This window comes from Phascolarctos cinereus, unplaced genomic scaffold (assembly GCF_003287225.1).
Source record: "Phascolarctos cinereus isolate Bilbo 61053 unplaced genomic scaffold, phaCin_HiC Scaffold_3;HRSCAF=262, whole genome shotgun sequence".
Lineage (NCBI taxonomy): Eukaryota > Metazoa > Chordata > Mammalia > Diprotodontia > Phascolarctidae > Phascolarctos > Phascolarctos cinereus.
Genome location: NW_027555736.1, coordinates 254728255 through 254751484, shown reverse-complemented (window position 1 = coordinate 254751484; position 23230 = coordinate 254728255). Strand labels below are relative to the sequence as shown.

Here is a 23230-nt window from a genome sequence, read left to right as displayed (position 1 = left end):
TACCTTTCACATTGCTCTTTAAGGTTTGCAAAGAGTTTTAGAAATACTGTCATTTTTTATCCTAATAACTCTGGGAGACAAATGTTATAATTATTATGCTATTCAGCGTGAGAAATATCTTAGAGGATGTTCCAGGGTGAGGAACACATACAATGGACATTCATTGTAATATCTATCTTTCCTCCTTTTCTAAATCTCACAAATCCCTTGGCATTATTTTTTCACCCATTTCAACCATTCTAACTTTACCGTAGTTTCTTAAGAAAAGGCAAAAATTCTCAAGAAGGCTAAATCCTGTTAATGTGCATTTGATTCAGTACCCCTCCCATTTCTTCTATATTTAGAGAATACTCAAAATCCTACCCGCTGTTCTTTAACCTTTTCTTTTTTGTATGCATATTGCAATCTATTTTTTCATTTTTATTTATTTTAAACTTAAATACAAAAAGACAAGAGAAGAACTTTATATAAACAGCATAACAAAAAGGAGGATTTAATAAAAAAATGAATTTCCATTTCACCCTTTGCTTTTTAAAAACAACTACGTGTCACTTTCAAAGCTATCCTGATTGTCTGTATTGCTTTTTAAATTTTATTTAGTTCTCTGCTGTGCACTTTTTTCTCCCTCCCTCCCCATCTCATCCTAGAGATGGCTACCATTAAACATAAATAAGTTTGTGTATGTGTCTATGTGTGTATATATATGTATATGTATGCATGTATGTGTAAAACCATAACATACATTCTTCTATTCATCAGTTCTTTCTTGGATATGGATAGTGTATTCCTTCATAGGTCCTTTGAACTTGATTTGAGTATTTCTAATACTCCTAATGACTTAGTCATTCAAAGGTGTTCTTAGAATACTTTTGCTGTTACTGGATATAATGTTCTTCTGATTGTGCTTATTTCATTCTTCATTATTTCTTCACTATTTCAGCCTTTCTATGTTTTATCTAAAATCTATCAGCTTATCATTTCTTATGGCACAGTAGTATTCTGTCATAATCATATATCACAGCTTGTTTGGCCATTCCCCAATTGATGAGCATCCACTCAATTTCCAGTTCTTTGAGAGCTGCTATAGTTATTTTAGATCACATAGATTCTTTTCCTTTTTCCCTTAAATCAGCTTGGGAATCAGATCTAATAATAGTATTTCTGGGACAAAGGTTATAAACAGTTTTCTAAATCTTTGAGCATAATTCCAGGTTGCGCTATAAAAAGTTTGGATCAGTTCACAGTTCCAGCAACAGTTAATGTGTTCCAATTTTTCCACATCCCCTTGAACATTTGTTGCTTTCCTTTTCTGCCATTTTATCCAATCTGATAGGTTTAAGGCGATATCTTAAAGTTGCCTCAATTTGCATTTCTCTAATCAATGGTGTTTTAGAGCATTTTTCATGTGATTATAGCTTTGATTTCTTCATTGAAAAACTGCCTGTTCATATCCTTTCACAATTTGTCAATTGGAAGATGACTCATATTCTTATACATTAGACAAATGTTTTATATAGTATATAGGAAACATTTATCAGAGAAAGCATGTTTAAAAATTTTTGCCCAATTTTCTGTTCTCCTACTAATGTTGTCCACATTGGTTTACTTTGTAAAAAACCTTTTTAATTAAATGTAATTGATAGTATCCACCTCACACCTCACAATACTCTCTATTTCTTGTTTATTCATAAGTTGCCCTCCACCCATAAATCTGATAGGTAATATGGGCCATATTCTTCTTATTTTGTTATAATATCAATCTATCTGTCTAGGTCATGCATGCATTTTGAACTCATCTTATGTCAAAATTTAGATCCCCAGAGAAGATCATCATCAGTTTCTCAAATTTCATGACAGTGTGCTTGCCAGGTTCTAGATAATGGACAATGCTCTTGTGATTCCCCATTCACCAATGGAGTGAGGAAAGGCTATGTGCTTTTTAGCATGGTTTATTCAGCCACGTTGTCAAACACCTTCAATGAGGACAAATACCATCAAAATCAGCTTCAGCACCGATGGTACATTGGTCAACTTGATAAGGCTACAAGATAAGACCAAAGTGGAGGAAGTGTCAGTGCATGATTTTCTGTTTGCAGGTGGTTATGCAACAAAATATGGATCTATTTTCTGCTATTTGTGCTCATTTTGGTCTGACAATATGAACAATACACACAAGTTCCAGCAACCAGCACCATGCCATCCATACATGGAACCACTGGTCACAGCAAATGGAGAAGTTTTGCATGAGGTGGATAAGTTCACTTAACTTGGCAGTATACTTTCCAGGGATGTACACATTGGTAATGAGGTTGATGTATGAATTGCCAGAGCTAATTCAGAATTTGGGAGGTTTGAAGGAAAGAGTGGGAGAGAAGAGATATTAGACTTCCTACCAAACAGAAGGTCTACAGAGCTGTGGTGCTGACCTCATTGTTGTATGCCTGTGAAACCTAGAGAGTATACCAGCACCATGCCAGGAAAATGAATTGCTTCCATTTGAACTGTCTTAGGAAGATTCTGAAGATCACCTGGTAAGATAAGATACCACACACTCAGGTGCTTTTTTGAGCTAAACTGTAAAGCATTCAGACTCTACTGCAGAGAGCACAACTTCAGGAGACTGACCACATTGTTCAAATGCCAAACGTATGCTTGCCAAAAAGACTGTCTTATGGGGAACTCACACAGGGCAAGTGCTCACATGGGGGTCAGAAAAAATGATGAACATCTCTCTTAAGAATTTTGGAAATGGGGCATCTAGGTGGCACAGGGAACAGAGCACTAGCCCTGGAGTCAGGAAGACCTGATATCAAATCCGGCCTCAGACCAAACATGACATTTAGTAGGGTGTGGCCCTGGGTAACCTACTTAATCCCAACTGCCTGAAAATTAAAAAAAAAATTAAATTAAGAATTTTGGAATTACTTATGTAACACTGGCACAAGACAGTGGCATGTCCTCATCAGAGAAGCTGCTGTACTCTAGGGGCAAAACAAAATTTAAGATGCTCAAAAAAAATGCAGGATGTGCACATTTTGAGAATCCACCCCAAATGTTCACAGGTGACCAGCTTGTGGTAGAGTATTCTGAGCTTCTATTGGTCTGATCAACTGTAGACAAATACACTGTAACTTGACTCTAACATAGTGATGTCATTTTGGTCCTCTTTGAAAACAAATGACAACCACCAACGAATCTTGGTAAATGGTATGACATTGGTCTTATTAAATTGGCCCAGTTTGTGTCAGACTGCTCTTCAGCTTCCCCAGAAATTTTGACCAACAAGAAATTCTTATCCCAAAAGCTTAAATTTTCACATTTATCAAATACAGGTTTACTATAATCATTTGCTACTGTATGATGCATGTCTGCTCTGTTCCAATGATCAGTTCATGTAATTCTTTCTATGCATTTCTGAGAGCATCCTGCTCAATGTTTCTTATACTACAATAGTATTCCATCACAATCACACAGCCTGACTGGTTCATCCATTTCCCCAATTGACTGATATTCCCACAATTACCAGTTCTTTGCCACCACAAAGATAGCTGCTATAAATATTTTAGAATAGCTAGGTTATTTCCTTTTTCCCTAATCATCTTTGGAAATAGACCTAGTAGTGGTATTACTGGGTCAAAGTGCATAGGCAGTTTAATAACTCATTGAGCATAATTCAAGATTGCTTTCCAAAATGATTGGATCAGTTCACAATCCTACCAACAACGAATATGTGCCCCAAGAATTTTAAGAACATATTGACTTTCTAACTTTATATTTCTCCTGCTAAGTGTTTCTTGTTATGCATAATGGTACTGGAGGTAAACATTCAGAAAACTCACTCTTATTCCCAAAATGCATAGAATTGCATGCTGCCTTAGTACTTAAGAAAACTGGTTTTTTTGAAAACATTTTTAAAAGAGAAATTAAAAGGGTACCATCATTTGTGGTAGCAGTTATGAAATGTTGTCACTCAATTTCACAATATACATTGCTTTCCATAAAAGAAGAATTGGGACCACTAAGGCAGTCTGTGATCCATCCTGAAATATCTTTCTACTACAGAAAATTTGCAAGGGAAATATTAGTGACTTTCCCATTTATCCGTATAAAAAGAACTGATTGAAGCCCAGTTCTTCAGGTTTCAAGAGCTGAGGCCCATAGTTTAATGACTTCATTCCCACTCACCAAATTTATTTACAATTCACATGATACAAAAATTTCTTAAAATTTCTCTCAATGATCATGTGAAAAGTCATTCAGTAATGAATTGACCATAAAATGAGCTTTTTACTTCTTCACTTCTGTCCAGTTTTCAACTTTAATACTATAAACTTACAAATGGGTAGTTTTAGGCAAAGCCACTAGCAACTGTAATGAATCATATGTAATACTCTTCTAGATGCTAAATTATCTAAATCAGTCCTGTGTTGCCAATGTTTGCATGGAGAAAATTGTGGTGTTCCGTGGAGTTGATGTCCAGTTTCTCCTTGATATTGTTGAAGGAATTTGCTCCCATGGAATCAGCCTAGCCTTGCTCCCACCACTCCTTGTGTTCATCCAAGGATACAAATGGTTGGGATAGAGGTCTGAGGTCCCCAATAGTCATATGTGAGATTGTATCTGGGACTTTCTCTGTGAAGGTCTCTTTGCTGACACCAAACTGCTGGAGAAAGGCAAAATATTGGTGTTGAAGATATCCCACCATATGGTGAGGAATTGTGAGTCATGGGTGTCATTCCTGAAACTTTTCATTTAGGGGTTAGATTATAATTCCATGATTTGATTCATCTCAGGAGATGCATGAATTCTGCATTTGCCCCAAGGGCCTTAAATGCTAAATGGTAGAAGTATATAATAATGCTGCTTAGGGTATAAATAAATGCCAGGTGCTTTCTGATATTTGTTGTCTCCCAACAGCTAAAGAAGATGTTCATCAAACCCTGATCCCTACCACCAAAGCTGCCCTGTTTAGAAGCCATATTTGATTGTATATTTCAGCAGAAGATCAATAAACAAAGATTCCAGAATTGAAACAATCAGACCAATCTGAGTCTGGTGTAGCTAACAGCTTTTCTCTCTCTCTCAAAAAGCTCATCAACATTTGCTAGAACCAGAGTATCTGCCTCCATAAACACACATTATGAATACTGTATTAGTGACCAGAAGTAGACTTTGTTTTAGATGACACTCTTGCACAGACTTGTGCCTTTTCATTAAGGTTAGAGTAGCTGGATATTCACTGTCCAAGGTGGTGATCATGATGACTACATTGAAAACTTTTTCTAAACTTCCCTTTTAGGGAGCTGGGGAGGCAATGACTGGTCACTGTTGAGTTCAGGAACCCAAGGCACTGCGATGAGGGGGCACCTAAGAGGAACATCTAGATCTTCCTTTCTTTTAAAAAAAGAATTTAAATTCTTTTTATAAGGTATTCTAGCAATGTTTGCCCATTTGCCTTAACAGTTTTTTGGCTATGTTGGTCAGTCAATCATTAGAAGTTCCTCATGTAATGTCAGTTTCATTCATGATTCAAGGTCCTAAAATCTCTTCAGATTGATTAATGAAATTTCTTACATCAGCTAAAGGAGCGAAGTATAAATATTTCTTTGCATTTCCTTACAAGTTATGAATACATTCTTTGGTCTCTAGGAAAAGTCTGTTTATGCATTTGAGAGAAATTCTTTTCTCTCTTTACATCTAATAAGTGTTTCTTTAAATACGGCCAAGGTTTTGCCATTCTACTTCCTCATTCAGAAGTCACTCCCTGTAGGTTACTCAGGCAAACTTTCAAGGGCTGATACTGAGAGGAAGAACTCAGATCTGTTCAAAAGGTAAAGTTAGGTGAATTGATGGATTGAAGCCCATTGTGTTTTACTCAGTCAAGTCTGGGAAAATGTGGATTCTCCCTTTTATCAGACAAGGATATGGATCCAAATAATTCTCTGACAGAAACCAAGTGATTGGAATCACATACACATCCTCAGTAGAGTAGGTCCATGTCTCAGCAAAATATTCATTCTCTCGTTGACAAATCAGAGTTGATTCCAACTCTCAGGAACACACATTTTTCCATGGGCATTGAATGGGTTCCATGATGGCTTTTTTTTTTCAAAGAGGGATGACCAAATGGCCATCCTTTTATTAATAACATGCTAGCATTTTAGTAAAATAATTAATTACTGAGAAACCATGCCTCTCAAACTTTTTCTATGTTGCACATAATGTATGTGAGAATTATGTATGCATATAATGCAGAGAAACTTAAACTTAAAATGGATCTGTTGAGCTTTAGAGGTGTAGGAGTGCTGGGATCCCCAAATCACAAAACCCTGTCCTGCTCAGATGAATTCAACCCAAGCCTTCTCTCACCCAAAGACAAGGTTTGTTAGAACAGTGGGGTGGGTGAGATTTAAAGAATCTGCCAGATTGGACAGGCTCTTAAGGAATCTAGGCATTTGTATCACTAAGGTAAGCAGGCCAGATCTTAAGAATTTTACACTTTTCCTATTTAGACATAAGATGACCACCCTATGTGTCATATTCACAAATAGCAAAGGTTGCAAAACTTGAAAATGTCCCATTCACTGTTTGTAAAGAAATTTAAAGAAATGTTTATTTTATTTTTACTCCCTTAGTTAACACAAACAATTTTAATCAACCTGAGAGTATTTGGGGTCATTGCTCATATGATGAAAGCAACTGATGTTACATGGTCAAGGTCTAGATCAGCCATGTCCTTTGGTTGATATAAAAAGGAAATCTAGCCAGTTGTAAACAGAGGGAGAGTCAGCTCTGCTGCCCAGAGTAGAGCTAAGGAAAAAAGTTGGCCAGGGAATACAACTGTAGGACCTGTCCAGCACAGATACTATTCCCACAAAGAGAAATGTGGAAGTTTCAAAATAAAAAAATAAGTCAAGGTCTTAAAGTGGTGGAGACTTGAGTTGGCTGGACCATGTGTACTCTTCACATGTATCTTTCAACTAGCATGTTCTATGTATGTGCCCATTCTTCACCCTGACTGTATGTGTGTTTGCAGGAAAGTGTGCCTCATGTTTATAGTTAGAAAGTTCATACTATAACTTTTGTCTTTGCTTTGAACTAATGTGTCAACTATTTTGGACCCATGAGTGTGGATTTACAAACTTCTTGGAGTACCTCATGAATATCTAACTTGTCTCAGTGACTTGGAGGAGTAGGCCAAAAGAGGATGCTACATTGGAAATTACAAACTTTTTTCCTGATATCAGGGGAAAAAGTCCTTAGATTTCCTTCAACAAGAATATAAAGATGTTTGCATCAAAATCTGATCAGACATTTTTAGTCATGTGAACAACAAGATGAAGGAATCTCTATCTTCTCCACTCCTCAAAACCTCTCAAATGTTTTCAATATAACAATAACGCATGACAAGTGAAAGCAATTTCAGCTATCAACATCATCTAAATGCTAAGCACTCTAACAAGGCAGCAAATTAATGAACTAACAGCAAAAAAGGTTAATAATTCCTAATCCCTGACATGTTCCCTCAGAATTCCCTCTCATACCAGCTCCTAAATCGTTGCAGGGGTGGCACAACCTGACCCATAGGCTTACAAGAGAACTAAATTTTTCCCACTCCAAACTGTGCAGCAGAGGTAGAGATACAGAAAATTGAATTTTTTCTCTCTCTGGAATAGTATGGCAGCATGCTGTACTACTAGAAAGCTAAGGAACAGAGGGAACTTGAATAGGAAGCCAAATGTATAGGACTCCATCAGGTTTAAAGCAAAAGGTGCTGACATCCAGTTGATGTCATTCATTTTCTTCCTTCTGAAGTCACATGAGCAAAGCCACTGCAATGTGAATCCCTGTAGTATGGGAAGAAGCAGAACTCAGATATCTAGACATAAGGGAATTTACCATCAAAGCAGAAGGAGTTAGAAGGTGATAGATAGATAGATAGATAGATAGATAGATAGATAGATAGATAGATAGATAGATAAGGATAATGAAAAGAAGATTGAAATTATCAAAGATCTCAATAAGAAGAAAATTCACAAATAAACCCAGTAAGGAAGATATTAATAAGAAGAAAAGATAGCCACTAGACACCTAAACTATTTGAAACAAGGAATAAATATTGAAGTACAAAAGAAAATTAATCAATACATGATGCAGCACAACGCTCTTTGGATTCTCAAGTTCTCTGGAGAAGTGACATCATAGAGTCACAGCAAAATGTTTCCTAATGGTGCAAGAAAGAAATGAGTGATAAATGTTGGATTTATCTCCTGCATAACAGACAAAACTGGCAACATAGAAAAACTTAAATCCAGGTGTCAAATCTCACCAAAGATAAAAAGAAAGAATAAGTGGTTGGGAATATAAGTATATAAAAAGAGAAAAACAGTCTGGAAGGAGAGGAGCAAAAATCAATTATATGAAAAGAAACATGATCCCCATATAGGTAAAATATATGATGCTATAAGTTAGGAGGGAAAAAAGAAATCAACTTTCAGATGTTTTAGATGCTCACTCTGTCATCTACTATGTTAGCTACTCCTTCCACTTTTGTATTATCAAGTCATTCATGAATATCCTAAATATACAGGGCAAAACAAAGACTCTTTGGGCACTTCACTACAATCTATAGACACATTGACACTGAAACCTTGACAACTGCCCTTTGAATCAGGTCAACCAACCAGCTCTGAATCCATGGTGTTATCATCTAATTCATATCTTTCCAACTTCTTCACAAAAGTAGTATGAGATACTTTGTTAATATACAGAAAAGCAATATCCACAGCACTCCTCTATACTAGTTTGATTCTGTCAAAAATAGAAATTTATTAGTCTGATATCAGCTACTCTGTATGAAGCCACAGTGAATCTTTGTAATCACTGCTTCCTTTCCAGGAATGACTCAAAAATCCAGTGCTCTTCACACTGCATAACACTTCCACTGAAAGAATTAACACTGCCCATCGCTTCCTGTCCACCATTTCTCTCTATAACTGCAGGACTGAGGAGTGGGGATGGAAACTTGATGTTTGGCTGTTGATTTGAAGGATCAGAGGAGATGTGACTTTTCTCTAGACCCTGGAAATTTTAACTTTGGGGCTCAATGTTAGAGACAGAGTAGAGAGAATGGAAAAATAAGGGGAATAGACAGTTTCTCTCTATTTTTTTTTACCAGCACTTGTCATCTCTACTTAGACAGAATAAATATCTACAATAATAAGTAGTTAACCATATTTGCAAGTGACAGGATAAAAAAACAGAAAATGCATCTATCAGGCAATCATTAAACATTTATTAAGGAACTCTTATATGCCAGATATTTTTTTAAGTAGGGGAGATACAGAGACAAAAATGAAATCATTTCTGTCCTCAAGCATCTCATCTTACATTTTAATGAGGTAGACAACACCTATATATACAAAATAGCAGTGTCAGGAATGTGGGCACGAGCATCAAAGGGTTGAAAAAAGGCTTTATAAAGAAGCTAACATTTTAACTTGGTCTTGAAGGAAACTGGGGACTCCAAGAAATGAAGGTTAGGAGTAGTACATTGCAGTCATGGGGGAAAAGAAATACAAATGCAGAGTTAGGAGACAAGGTGTTTTGTGTGTGCAATAGCAATATGATATAGTGAGTGTTGTGTAAAAATACAGAAGTGGTAGAAAGGTAGTTGTAACAGGCTTTAAATGACAAGCAGAAGAGGTTATATTTGACCCATTTTTCTTCTATGTTTTTCTCAATTAATGAAAATCTTCTTATAAGAACCCTTGTTATACATATGTATATTTCAGCAAAACAAATTCTATCATGAACCGTGTCCCATGAGCTTTGAAGTTTTGTTATAAATTTAAATTTCAGCTAAACGTATTTGATTAAATCAAGTATTCTTGTACAGGCCTTAAAGGAAGCATCTGCTTTAATTGGGGGTTGCTTATTTGAACATGACCTGAAGTTGGAATTGTTTTATTGATATGTACTGTTTTAAAATTGATCACTCAATGTATGATGTATGTATTAGAGTCCATCTTTTTATGAAGTGTTCTTTTATGAATTTCTTAATGGAATCTTATCCTCTGGATGGGAGAACAAATGTGAAGTTGTAAAGTATAAAAACGGAGTTCTAATTTTCCTGTTTCTATTTAGGTTTTTTTTTAATATGACAGTTGGTCAACATTCCAGTTTTGATTTTATATTAGATACATAAGGGTTGAGTTAACTTGCACTATTTGATCTGGTTGTTGGCAATATCATTTAAAATTGTGTTAAGATCAATTTTGTAGGAAACTTTTAACAAAGAAAGAGGATCTCTCTCTACAAGATGTTTTAAGAAGACAGTCTTCTGGAGATCACTTGGCAATACTCCAAAAAGGAAACTTCATCGGATGATGTCCTGAACACCAAACAGCTATATGAGAGGAGACTTCTGAAGTCTTAAGTGGACGACTTATTATTATTTTTTCCCTTGGGGTCTCTGTATCTCTACTTACTAAGGGGTGCTTACCCTTTTGAATTGAAAATGCTGTTCTCTCTCCCCTGTCCCATATTGTTATAAGTCCCCAAAACGCCTTGATGAAGTGTTGACCATATTAGTTATTGATGCATTGAGAAGGCTACACCTCTCATTAGAACCAGATGGGGGAATGTGACAAATGATTTTTCTTAGTAATCATTATCTTGGAAACTCAGAGCTTCCCTATCCTCTTTTCTTTCAAAGTTCAGTCCTTCTTCAAAAGGACATTAAGGTGTAATCTAAATGGATCTATTCCTGCTCATTATGTTCTCTAGACAAGACTGGAAAAATCCTGATTCCTCCTTACATACTATAGGATATATACTAGTTAAATGCACTATACATTCTGTAATAAACATTATGAATTCTTTTACATTTAAAAAGAAAAATAACATAGGAAAATTCTTAACAATTAGCATATCCTTGTGTTAAAAAAGGAAATGGAAAAAAAGAACAGAAATTATGGTGTGTATTGTGTCATTCTCACTGGCATACTGCAAAAGACTCAAAGGAACCAAAATTATTGGTTTTCCTCCTTCTGTCAGGATCCCCATGCCAAAAACACCCTTCTTTTTATTTTCACTCCTCTTCTTTTTCACTATTAGGAGACACCCTGTTTTCCAGAGCTGAAGACCAACAAGAAAGGTCTGCCTTGAGATTGGCTTAACAACAGTCCTTTGTGCTCACCCTCAGGATGAACTCTGTGGCAACTAAATCGCAGAACTGATGATCCCTAAGTTCAGGCAAGCACCAACAGGCCAGGCATGAAGCCTTACTAAGAATGAACTTTTTGTCACTAGGCAACCTTCCCTCACTTCTGTTGCTGCACCAAATTGTTTGATTCTTTGTCCAGCCACAACTACATATATCACGGTTTAGCCTCACTGCCTTGAATCTCCTCCTAGAGGAAATCTCAGGTTATTTGTCTAGTTTCCATCCTCCAGTGGAATATAGAAAGGTTTTTGCTTATGACCACTGGTTTTGGTTTTATTTCATTTTATTTTTTAGAGTTAACTGTGATTGTGATCACCTGAGTGAGCTCTTTAGCATTTTTATAATTAACAGCAGTTGTCAAACCTTTATAATTCTTCAGTCATTTGTTTTCAGAGTTGATACTTCATACCAGAGTAAAAATACAGATAATAACAATAATAACTAACATTTATATAAAACTTACTCTGTACCAATCACTATGCTAATTGATTTACAACTATTTCATTTAATTCTCACAACAACCCGGGAAGGTAGGTGCTATTATTATCCTTATTATACAGATGAGGAGACTGAAGTAAATGAAAGCTAAATGAGTTGTCAAGGGTCAGCAGGTAGTAAGTGACTGAGACTAGATTTGAATTTGATCTTACTAACTCCAGGCTGAGCATTCTATCCACTGTGCACCTAGCTTCTTCACATTCATGTTGAAACCTTGAGGTTGTAAAGACAGAATGTGAAAATTAAGGACATTTGGAACCAATCATATGCTAGAAAATGCTTAACAACCATCTTTCTGCCACCCAAAAAGTTATGCACTCAGAAAAGTTGTAAATTTAATCTGCATTACTAATATTGTTTGCATTACTTTCTTCAGTCTACAAACCAACAACAAAATAAACCATTCTCTGCTAAATCCCTCTTCGCCTCTCTTTTTCACTTCACATCACTAATATGCCATCAACAACTATCTCCTTTACTCTGGTCTCATGTGAAGAGGTCACCTTTTCTCAATCCTCAACCTCTTTGTCCTCTCTGTTGTTTCACATGACCTCTCTTTTCTCCTTGTTACTTTCTTCTTTCTAGGTTTATGGGACACCACACTCTTGGTTCTCATCCTACTTATCTGAGCTCTCTTCTCCTCCCTCCTTTGCTGGATCATCATCCAGATCATGTCCTCTCATCATGGGAATTGCACAGGATTCCGCCCTATAATCTTTTCTTTCCTTTGTCCATAATGTGTTATTTTGTCATCTCATAAATTCTCACTGATTTAACTATTGTTCAGCTACTCAGTCATATCCAACTCTTCATGCTCCACGGGCATAGCACACCAGATCTTTCTCTGCTATCTTTCAAAGTCTCTCCAAGTTGTTGTTTCATGTTTACATGACAATATCTATTCATCTCATTCTGTATCATCCCTTATTTCATTTCCTCTCAGTCTTTCCCAAGATTGAAATCTTTTCCAATGAATACCATCTACTCATCATGTGGCCAAAGTATTTAAGCATGAGCTTTTGTATTTGACCTTATAGGGAAAAGCTTGAACTAATACCTTTAAATATTGATTGATTTGGCCTCCTTCCTATTCAAGGGACTCTCAGAAATGCATGAGACTCTATGAAACGTGAAGAAGAAATAAAACAAAGTTAAAAGTGTAAAAAAGTAGAAGAAAATGGGAAATAATTAATCAGAAAAGCAACTGACCTGGAAAAGAGATTGAGGGGAGATAATTTAAGAATTATTGGACTACCTAAAATCCATGATTAAAGAAAAAGATAGAAGAATATGATTTTGATATTATAGGAGGTCTGATTCAAAAGCAGCTTCAGATTCCCTCCAATTAAAGCATCATGATCTTCTGATATGTGTATGAACATACATGGAATATAAGCATATGTATATATATATAAACATATATATGTATATATATATATATATATATATATATATATATATATATATATATACACATATATATGCATAGATACACATTGGGAGAATCATCTACATAAAATAGATTTGTAAATGTATCAACACATATACATATATATTAAATGCATCTACAAGTAGGTATATTTTCCACATGCATGTATATGAAAATGCTATGGGATACACCGTAAATGTTCAATAATTCCTGATCTGCCTCGTATTTGACAACTATAGAGAAATTAGTCACCATGGACAAAACATGTAAACCATTAAAAGGATACATCTTCCCTCTATACGTGCAGGCAACAGAAATAAGAAAGATTCTCAGGAACACAAAAGAGATTAGATAGATAGATAGATAGATAGATAGATAGATAGATAGATAGATAGATAGAAAGGGATAGATGTTCACTGTGAATGGGAAGAAACCAAAGACCTTGAAAACTTTGTGAGCATAGTTCTTCATCTGTTATTCTAACTGGTTTCCTTGTGCTGGGTGTCATTGAGCTCCCTGTCTAACTCATTGTCCACATGGCCTGTCTGAATTAGGAGGTTTATGTCTGGTCTCACAATCCTTTTTTTCACTGTGTTACTTGCACGGTAATACATGGGTGTGTCCTCAGCTTTAAGGGAATTCATTTGCAGGTGCAGCATGCTGTTGCTCTTATCCCTGGAGACGGTGAATTGGCCTTTCACAGAGTCTGCATAGTATGTGGTACTTCCATCATTCCAAATAACTGCCACCCACTCCGGACCCTTTCCTGGAGCCTGGTGCACCCAGTACATGCCACAGCTGCTAAAAGTGAATCCAGAAGCTTTGCAGGAAAGGCTAAGAGATCCTCCAGGCTGTCTCACACCACCCCCAGACTCTACCAGCAGAACATCACAATGAACACCTGCAAAAAAAGAGTCATTTAAGAAAATAGTAACACAAATGCATCACTTCAAAGAATGTTTCCTTAATCAAAAACCAAAACTACCGTGTAAAATAGTTGGAATGAAAATTCCATTCAATCCCAAACCCACTGTTCAGGCTCTACAGTGTCAGTCCTTAGGAGAGAAAGGCCACACAAAGGAAAAACTCCTCTCCCAGAGCTACAGACACAGGTTTTTGCTGGTTTTCATCCCTAGAGGGAGGAGCCCAATTTGCATGTCTTTCTCTGTAAAGTGTAAGGAAGAGCAACTGCCTCCCAGTGGGAGGAGTCCTCTCTCTGAGCTGCAGAGAAGTTTCTCTCAGGATTGTTTCTAAAACCCTGAGGAAGGTTAGTGACACTGAGAATCCAGTCTATTCTCAATTCCAAGGGAATGGTCATTAGGGTTTTCTATGTGTCTGATATTTTCCCAGCTTATCTCAGTGCCATTTCTAATTAAGAAGGTACCCCAAGCCTTTGTAATTCTGGATATTCAGCAGAGATTGAATCTAATTTAGGAATCTTTTGGAGGGTTTTTGGCAGAGGGAGTAGGGAGGAGCATTTCTGAGTCTATCCTAAGCTCTTCTGCGTGCTTATGGGGCTATTTTTTGCTCATTCTTTTTGGAACTGGATTTCATGTGGATTATATAACCCCAATCCCATTCATTGTCCCTTACATTCAGTGTGTGCTCTGTTGGCATGAGGGAGGTGATTGTTAAGTTTTCAGTGTGAACTTCAAAACTCCAGAAATCAGCAGACACTGAAAATCAGGCCCTGCCCTACTTTGCCCTGTCCTTCTGAGCAATTTTCTTTTAAAGTTTCTTGAGATATGAGACTTAGGTTCCTGTTTTAGTCAAAGTATTCAAGTAGTCTGATAATTCTTAAATTTTACCTTCTCAATCTCTTTTCCAGGTCAGATTTCTTTAAAAAATTCTTTAATTTTCAAAATTTTGACTATAATATTTGTTGTTGTATCATGGAGCCATTGGTTTCTCTGTGTTCCATTCCAATTTTAAAGGTGTTTAATGATTATGCCAGGTTTTCTAACTCTTTCTCCAAACTGTTCATTCTCTTTCTAATTCTTTATCCATACTTTTCATCTCTTTTCCACGTTTTCCTTTAACACTCTCCTGTCATTGATGAAAACAATGTTAAACTATTTTCTAAAAAACTCATGCTTTATTCCAAGAAGTCCAGTTGAATTTTTGCCCTGAGCTATGTTTCTCTTTGAATCTTTGAGGCTTTGCCTCAAATGATGAATTTGAATCATTTTCTTCTGAGTTTGTGCCTTGAACACCTCTCGAACATAATGACTTTTTATTGTGAGGCTGTTTTTGTTTGCTCTTTCTTCAGGCTTACCTTATGATTTTGCACTTGATGATATGATCTGGCCGGTCTTTTTGTTATTTGGGGAAATTAAGTGTTGTCTTATTCCAGAGACTAAGATAGCAAGCTTTCAATGCTGCCCAAATAGTCTGATGCAGGGTAAAGTGTGATTGCTGCCCTACACTCTTTTCTGAGCTCTCTGTAAGTTTTTGACCTGGCTTGGGGTCTGAACAACAGAAGACATCTGCTAGACTCAGCAGCACTCAGTCAGGTAGGAAATCATCACCCATAGTTTTTTCCCCACAAACCTCGTAGCCAGACAGCTGCTAATCACTTCTGAACCTGCTCCTCCTTGGTACAGTCCAGGACCTTCAGGGGAAGAGAAATGTGAGGAATGGTAAATGTGGAGTGGGTAGGAGAGGCCTGTTCCACTGTTCAGTTTGGCTAGGATTTGTGACCTGGCACTGGTTATTGGGTAACAAATTTTCCAGTTGCCACTGTGAGAGATGGCCTAAAGGGCAGTTTCCTCAGGCCTAAGCCCTGAGATGAGTTTCACCTGTAAACCTGAAAGTTTGGTAAAAGAAGGCAAACAAGTTAGGTGATACATGATTATATAGTTTATTCCCTTTTAGCTAGTGAATCATGTCGACATGGAAGCCAGACATAATTCAGACTCCAAGATTAAGCAAAATGAGAAGGGTTTTTATACAGTTTAGAGTGATTAGACTCAGGATGTCTGTGTTACAAAAAATACAGCCTCCATATGTGTTTTTTTTTTCAACATATAGCATGGGAAAGGAATTTCCGTAATTGAATGAGTTGTAAATATAATAAAACAGGAGAATGCCAAAGGGTCAATAGAAACTCAAGATAAATAAAGTCCCATTATTCAAAGAGTATCTGGTCCCAGACATCCTGGGCTTAGTGATAATGAACAGGAAGAATGTTGATCAGTTCTATCTGGTCCTGGAATTTGCTGACACAGGAAGGGATATGTTATAAAGAAGGGAGGGAGAAAAATTCCAAATTCAAAATCTTATGAAAATGAATGTTGAAAACAATCTTTACATGTCATTGGAAAACATAAAATACCATTAAGCGAAAAAATAATAATATTAACTTTTAAAGCTTATCAATGTTTGTCAGTACCAGAATATCTACCTCCATGAACAGCATTTTGAATACTGAATGGATGATCAGAAATGGAGTTTGGTAAACAAGGCACAAAGCACAGTTCTTTTCATTAAGTTTCGATGAGCTGAATCCTCAATTTCCAAGATTTCGGCAATGATGACTGCATCGAAAATGTTTTCTAAACATTTCTGTTCTGGTGCCAATGGAGTCAACATTGCTGAGGAGACAGTAACTAACTGCTATTGAGTACAAAAAGCTCAGGTGTCAGGATAAGAAGGCACCTGAGAGGAGCAACTAGAATTTCCTTACTTTTAAAAACGAATTTAAATCCTTTTTCATAAGTCATTCAAGCAGGGTTTGCCCATTTCTTTTAATACTTTTGGGATTCTGTTGGTTAGCCAGTCCCTACAACTTCTTCATGTAGAGTCAGTTCCTTTCATACTTCAAACCTAAAAATCCTCTCAGGCCGATTAATGAAATTACTTACATGAGCTAAAGCTATACACACTTGTTTTTTCTGCTTGATTACAAGTTGTGAGTGGGACATTCTTTAGTCTCTATGTAAAGGCATTTTTAATCTATGCATAATGCATGTGATATGGCTGCATGCATGTAATACTGAGAAGATTAAAATGGATCCTGTATCATTTTCTTATTGATCTTATTTACAATTAATTGATTATGCCCTATGACTGAGTACTTACTTATGGTTCTATGTCTCTCAACTTAGTTCAGAATTCAGCTGACCTGTAAGGGGTTAAGGTTGGAAATCCAGTTCTCTTGCTAATCACTGTGCTCTTCTTGTCTCAAAAATTCTGCTAACCCTGAGGGAATATGGCTTGCCATAAGGGGATTTGGCCTAATATCTTTACACCACCAATCTATCCTTCAGGGATATCTGGTTTGCTATCAGAAGAAGTCTAGACCACTATCTTCTAACATGAAAGTAGACTCAAAATAACCACTTCTTAGTCATAAACGGGTAAGAAGGAGGGTTGGTGTTAGGACCCACTCCAAATTTCCAAATCTTGGTCCCCACACTTCACCTATGTAAAAAAGTCATGTTGACCTCAAGCCCTTGATGTCACCTATCCTGTTCTGTTCTTTGTTCTCCACTAGCCAGGCTCTATACACGGAGAGCTGTTTTTTGCTTGGGATCTTTGGCTGGAGACTGAGGCAGTTTTGACCCATCTTGTTCTCAGGTTACCAACCTTGATAATAGAATATATGCTTGCTTAGAGAACGGTGCCTTAATTTACCTTTTTGTTAAATTTAATTCATAACAAAACTCAATAATGTATTATACCTCATATGCATATGCTAAGATGTCAAAGTATTTACTCATTATGTGTATATCATGGAAATCAGAAATAGAACAAAGCTCAGCAATTTGGGAGAAGGTCAAATCAGCAACAAGCATTTATTTATTGAGCATAGTAAACTATGTGCCAAGCACAGAGCTAAGTACTGGGGATATGAAGAAAGGGAAATAATTGTACCTCTTTTTAAGGAGGTCACTTTTATTGAGAGACAACATTGAAATAACAATGCACTATCTATTTATCTATATCTGTGTGTGTATATGTATATGTATATATGCAGCATAAAGGTGGAATTAAACAGGATAGGGAAAGTAGAAGGTGGGGAGTATTTTAGGTAAGATTTAAGGAGGTTAAGATGGCCAGGAGGCAGGGATGAGAAGCAGAAGCATTCCAGCCACTGAAAATGCACAGTAGAGAGATGGAATCTGTTGTGAAAGGAATACCAAGGAGATCAGTGTCATTGGATTGATGAGCCTGTGGAAATAACTAAGGTAGAATAACACAGGAAGGAGCCATGGTAGAAAAGGATTTAAAAGCCAAATCAGAACTTATGTTTTATTCTGGATTCTCCAGCACTTGGGAAAAATGGTCAGATCTATGTTTGAGGAAGGTGATATTAATAGCTGAGTTTAGTGTGAACTGGAGTGAAGAGAGTACCAAGGCTGGGAGAACAACCATCAAGCTAGCATAATAGTCCAGGTATGAGTTGGTAAAGGCCTACTTCAGGCTGGTCGCAGTACCTTGAGGAGAGAAGGTACAGTACAGTAGATTTCTGATAAAAGTAGAATGGACAATACATAGCTACCAATTGATTATGGGGTAGAGGTGGGACTGACAGTGAGGCATTAAGAATGATAGCTATGTACTGGAAAAGTTGCTTTCTCCTGGGACAGAAGAAAAAACACCAAAAGCCGTAAATAGAAATTCACTATTCCTGTTCCTGGATATAGGCATGTTTTACTTCGTGCATCATGAGCTCAGTCCACTTCTTGCCTCACTGACACTTCACCTCCTGGCAGGGGAAGTTTTTTATCAGGTCTCACATTCCTTTTCCTCACTGTGCCTCTTGCACAGTAATACACAGCTGTGTCCTCGGTCTCAACGGAAGTCATTTGTAGATATAAGATGCTGTTGCCATTATCTCTGGAGATGGTGAATCGGCCTTTCACAGAGTCTGCATAGTATGTACTACTACTACTACTATAAATGCTTGCAACCCATTCCAGTCCCTTTCCTGAAGCCTGGCGGACCCAGCTCATCCAGTAGCTGCTGATAGTAAATCCAGAAGCTTTGCAGGAGAGCCTCAGAGATCCCCCAGGCTGTACCACATCTCCCCCAGACTCCACCAGCTCCACATCACACTGGACACCTGCAACACAGACACATTACATTAAAGTCAGTAGTCACATGAAGTCACCACTTCACATTGTCCCTTCCTCTCCATAAAACTACCTTGGAAAATGGTGAGAAGGAAAATCCAGTTCAGCCTAAACTTCATGGTGAGTTTCCAGGTTAGTCCTGTGTAGAGAAGGACACAGAACACTTGAGTTTGTCTCCCAGAGGAGGTACAGGTACAGGTTTGGGGCTGTTTTTCATCCCAGTGGGGAGGGACCCAATTTGCATGTCTTGCTCTATTCAAAAAGAGGAAGAACACCTTCTTCCTCCCAGGGAGAAGTTCCTTTCCTGAACTTCGGATAGTTCTCTTAGAACAAGTTCCAAACGACTGGGGAATGTTGTTGACACTGAGACTCTCAGAACTGCTGGTTTTGACTCAGTGTCAATGACCTCACATCACTTAGATAACTCTAAACAATTGGATGACATCTTGTGGGCTTTTCTGTGCTCCTAATACATTTCTAATTGCTCTGAGGCCTGTTTCTGCATGTCAAACTTACTCAAACATCTTCCATTTCCAATGACCAACATACTGAATCTCTTTCGTGAATCAGTTTATTCTCAGGGTCTCTTTTCCTGGTCCTTGGCACTCTACTGCTCCTTAACTCAACTTTTCATCTCCTTTTTCCTAGGAGTACATTTTACCTAAATTATTTACCCATAGTTTCAGTTATACTCATTCATTGCGTTGATAGGAATAGCTCATATACCTTTTTCAAATCTTTTAGGTTTAGAAATTGAGTTATGAAAGTCACAATGCACAGTAAGAGATTTACAAGTCTCCTCCAACAAACACCTTGTTCCTAAGAGAGTCATAGCCTATTTAATAGGAGTGAGAAACTGTTATCCTCTGTGACATTGACTTAATATTCTGATTTATGGAGCAAGTATGGCTAAGATTTGTATGAGATGATGCTCAAAGTTCAAGTATCATTCTCATCATCCAGAAGATCTACCTCTGCTGCCACCTGCTGAATTTTTAACTGTATACACAGAAACATGTTTCCATTCTCACTTCCATATTTTTTTTTTAAAGAATGAATATTTATAATTTCAGGGACCTTATACTTTTAGAGTTCTATATCTAGAATATTTCCAAGATCATCTTTCTTTTTTTCTCAAGGACTCAACTCAGTGGGGGGAAAAAAACGAATAAAAAGCCAGCAATCCCTCTCTTGATCACCATTATATCTATGGTGTCTTCATCGTAAAGCATGGAGTCTGAGCCATGTTTATTTGGTTTCTTCCCCTGTTACTGTTATTACATTTTAGGTGGCTCCTTCTTACTCTGTTATTTACCGAATGAAGGGTAATATATAATGCAACAGAGCTGTGAACAGAGTTCAATGACTACAGAAGAGAAAAGCATAGATTGGTACTCTAGCTGCTGAGTCCATAAGTCAGCATTTCAGACATGCTAGGACAAGAGTTTTAGATTTTTAAACTTTTCCCATTTCAGATATAAAATGATCACCCCATGTGTCCTATTCACAGATAGTAAAGTTTGCAAAACTTGAGAGTATCTATTTTACTCTTTGTAAAGCAAATTTAAATAAAGCTTAACATTTTTAACTCCCTTAGTTAACAGGAACACTTTTGATCAAGCTAAGAGTATTTAGGGTGCTTGCTCATATGATGAAGGCAACTGATGCCATGGAAACAAAGTCTAGATTAGACAAGCTCCTTGTCTTGATATAAAAAAGTACTCTAGCAGGCTCTATTTTAAATACAGTGAGAATCAGCTCTGCTCTCAGAAGTTGAGCTAAGGAGAAAAGCAGCCCCAGGGAATCCAACAGTAAAAACTGCCCAGCAAAGATGCTGTTCCCAGAAAAAGTAACATTTTCACTATTACAAATACCCAGATTAACTACAAAAGGCATGTAAAAGAAGACATTATCTGCATAAAGAGAAAGAACGGATAAATAGATTATAAGATGGTTTTACAAATATACGTATTTGAGTCTAATAGCCATTTCTAGGGTGGGGGGAAAGAAAAAAACTATTTACATGATAACTTTTTAAAAGTTCATTTAAACTTACTTAAAGGGAATAGCATGGTGTGCATAATACATTTTCAGTTTCATGTGCAATTACTTTTAATATAATATATTATGGAAATGCTTCTTTTATTCCATAAATTAAAAATAACATAAATTTTAAAACATTTTTAAAGAGCCACCTGCTCCTCTGAGGCTGCTGTGACCAGGGAGGAAGAGGGGGAGAGAAAGAAAGGGGCATTCCAGAGTCAAGCTGCAGCCTTTGGAATGCTCTTCTTGCTACCTGGCCGCAAAGGGTGTCAAATTACACACAGACACAAACACAGAACAGATACATAATAATGACAGGGAGAATCCAAAATCTCAGAGAGACTTGTCAGAAATCCCCTATACAGATCAGACAATATTTTTCCATGGTTCTCCTGACCTTATGGAGTCCAGGGAAAACGCTCCTTAAGGTGCTGGAGACCGAGCTTTCTCCAGTTCAGTAAAAGATAACCTAAGGGGAAATCAGGAGGTGAATTGATGAGCATCCACTCAATTTCCAATTCCATGAGAGCTGCTATAATTATTTTATAACATACAGATTCTTTTCCTTTTTACCTTATATGGGCTTGGGAAACAGATATAATAATAGTGTTCCTGGGAGAAAGGTTATAAACACTTTTGTAAGTCTTTGGGCATAATTCCAGGTTGCTCTATAAAGTGGTTGGATCAGCTCACAGTTCCCCCAACAGTGAATGTGTTCCATTTTTTCCACAGCACCTCCAACATTTGTTGCTTTCCCTTTCTATCATTTTATCCAATCTGATAGGTTTAAGGTGAGATCTTAAAGCTGCTTTAATTTGCATTTCTCTAACCACTGGTGATTTAGAGAATTTTCCATGTGACTATAGTTTTGATTTCTTCATTGAAAAACTGCCTGTTCATATCCTTTGACAATTTATCTATTGGTAGATGAGTCATATTCTTATAAATTGGACCAAGGTTTTACATAGAATTTATGAAACGTTTATCTGAGAAAGTGTCTTTAAAAAATTTCCCTCAATTTTTGTTTTCCTTCTGATCTTGGCCACTTTGGTTTTATTTGTACAAAACCTTTTTAATTTAATGTAAGTGATATTCATTTTACACCACACAATACCCTCTACTTTTTGTTTGTTCATAAGTTGCCCTCCACCCCTTAAGTCTGATAGGTAAAATGGGCCATATTCTTCTAATTTTGATATAATATCAACCTATCTATCTAGGTCACACATGAATTTTCAACTCATGTCAAAATTTAGATCCCAAGAGAAGATCATCGTCAGTATGTCAATTTCACGACAGTATCCTTGCTCATTTTGGTCTAACAACACCAACAAAACACCAATGTTCCAGCAACCACCCCCATGCCATCCATACATGGAACCATTGGTCACAGCAAATGGAGTTGTGCATGAGGTGGATAAGTTCACTTACCTTGGCAGTATACTTTCCAGGGACGTACACATTGATAATGAGGTTAATGTATGCATTGCCAGAGCTGGTTCAGTATTTGGGAGCCTTTGAAGGAAAGAGTGGGAGACAAGAGATATTACACTTACTGCCAAGCAGAACGTCTACAGAGCTATTGTGCTGACCTCATAGTTGTATGTCTGTGAAACCTAGAAAATATATCAGCACCATGCCAGAAAAATGAATTGCTTCCACTTGAACTGTCTTAGGAAGATTCTGAAGATCACCTGGTAAGATAAGATAACAGAAACTCAGGTGCTTTTTTGAGCTTAACTGTGAGGCATTCAAACTCTACTGCAGAGAACACAGCTTCAATGGACTGGCCACATTATTCAAACGCCAAACGTATGCTTGCCAAAAAGACTGCCATATGGGGAACTCACAGAGGGCAAGTGCTCACATGGGGGTCAGAAAAAAGGATGAACATCTCTCTAAAGAATTTTGGAAATGGGGCAGCTAGGTAGCACAAGGGATAGAGCACTGGCCCTG

The 23230-nt window shown here is 37.1% G+C and overlaps 1 long non-coding RNA gene, 1 pseudogene and 1 gene segment (V, D, J or C); all 3 read right to left on the bottom strand.

Moving 5' to 3' along the window:
- LOC110203681 (uncharacterized) overlaps positions 1-23230 on the bottom strand; it is a 261878-nt gene that overhangs the window by 196974 nt on the left and 41674 nt on the right. The window lies entirely within an intron of this gene.
- Positions 4412-16886, bottom strand: LOC110203671 (glycogenin-1-like; annotated as a pseudogene).
- LOC110203678 (immunoglobulin heavy variable 3-23-like) lies at positions 17920-19422 on the bottom strand. The segment is given in 2 exon segments: positions 17920-19221; positions 19305-19422. Coding segments are annotated over 2 exon segments (438 nt in total).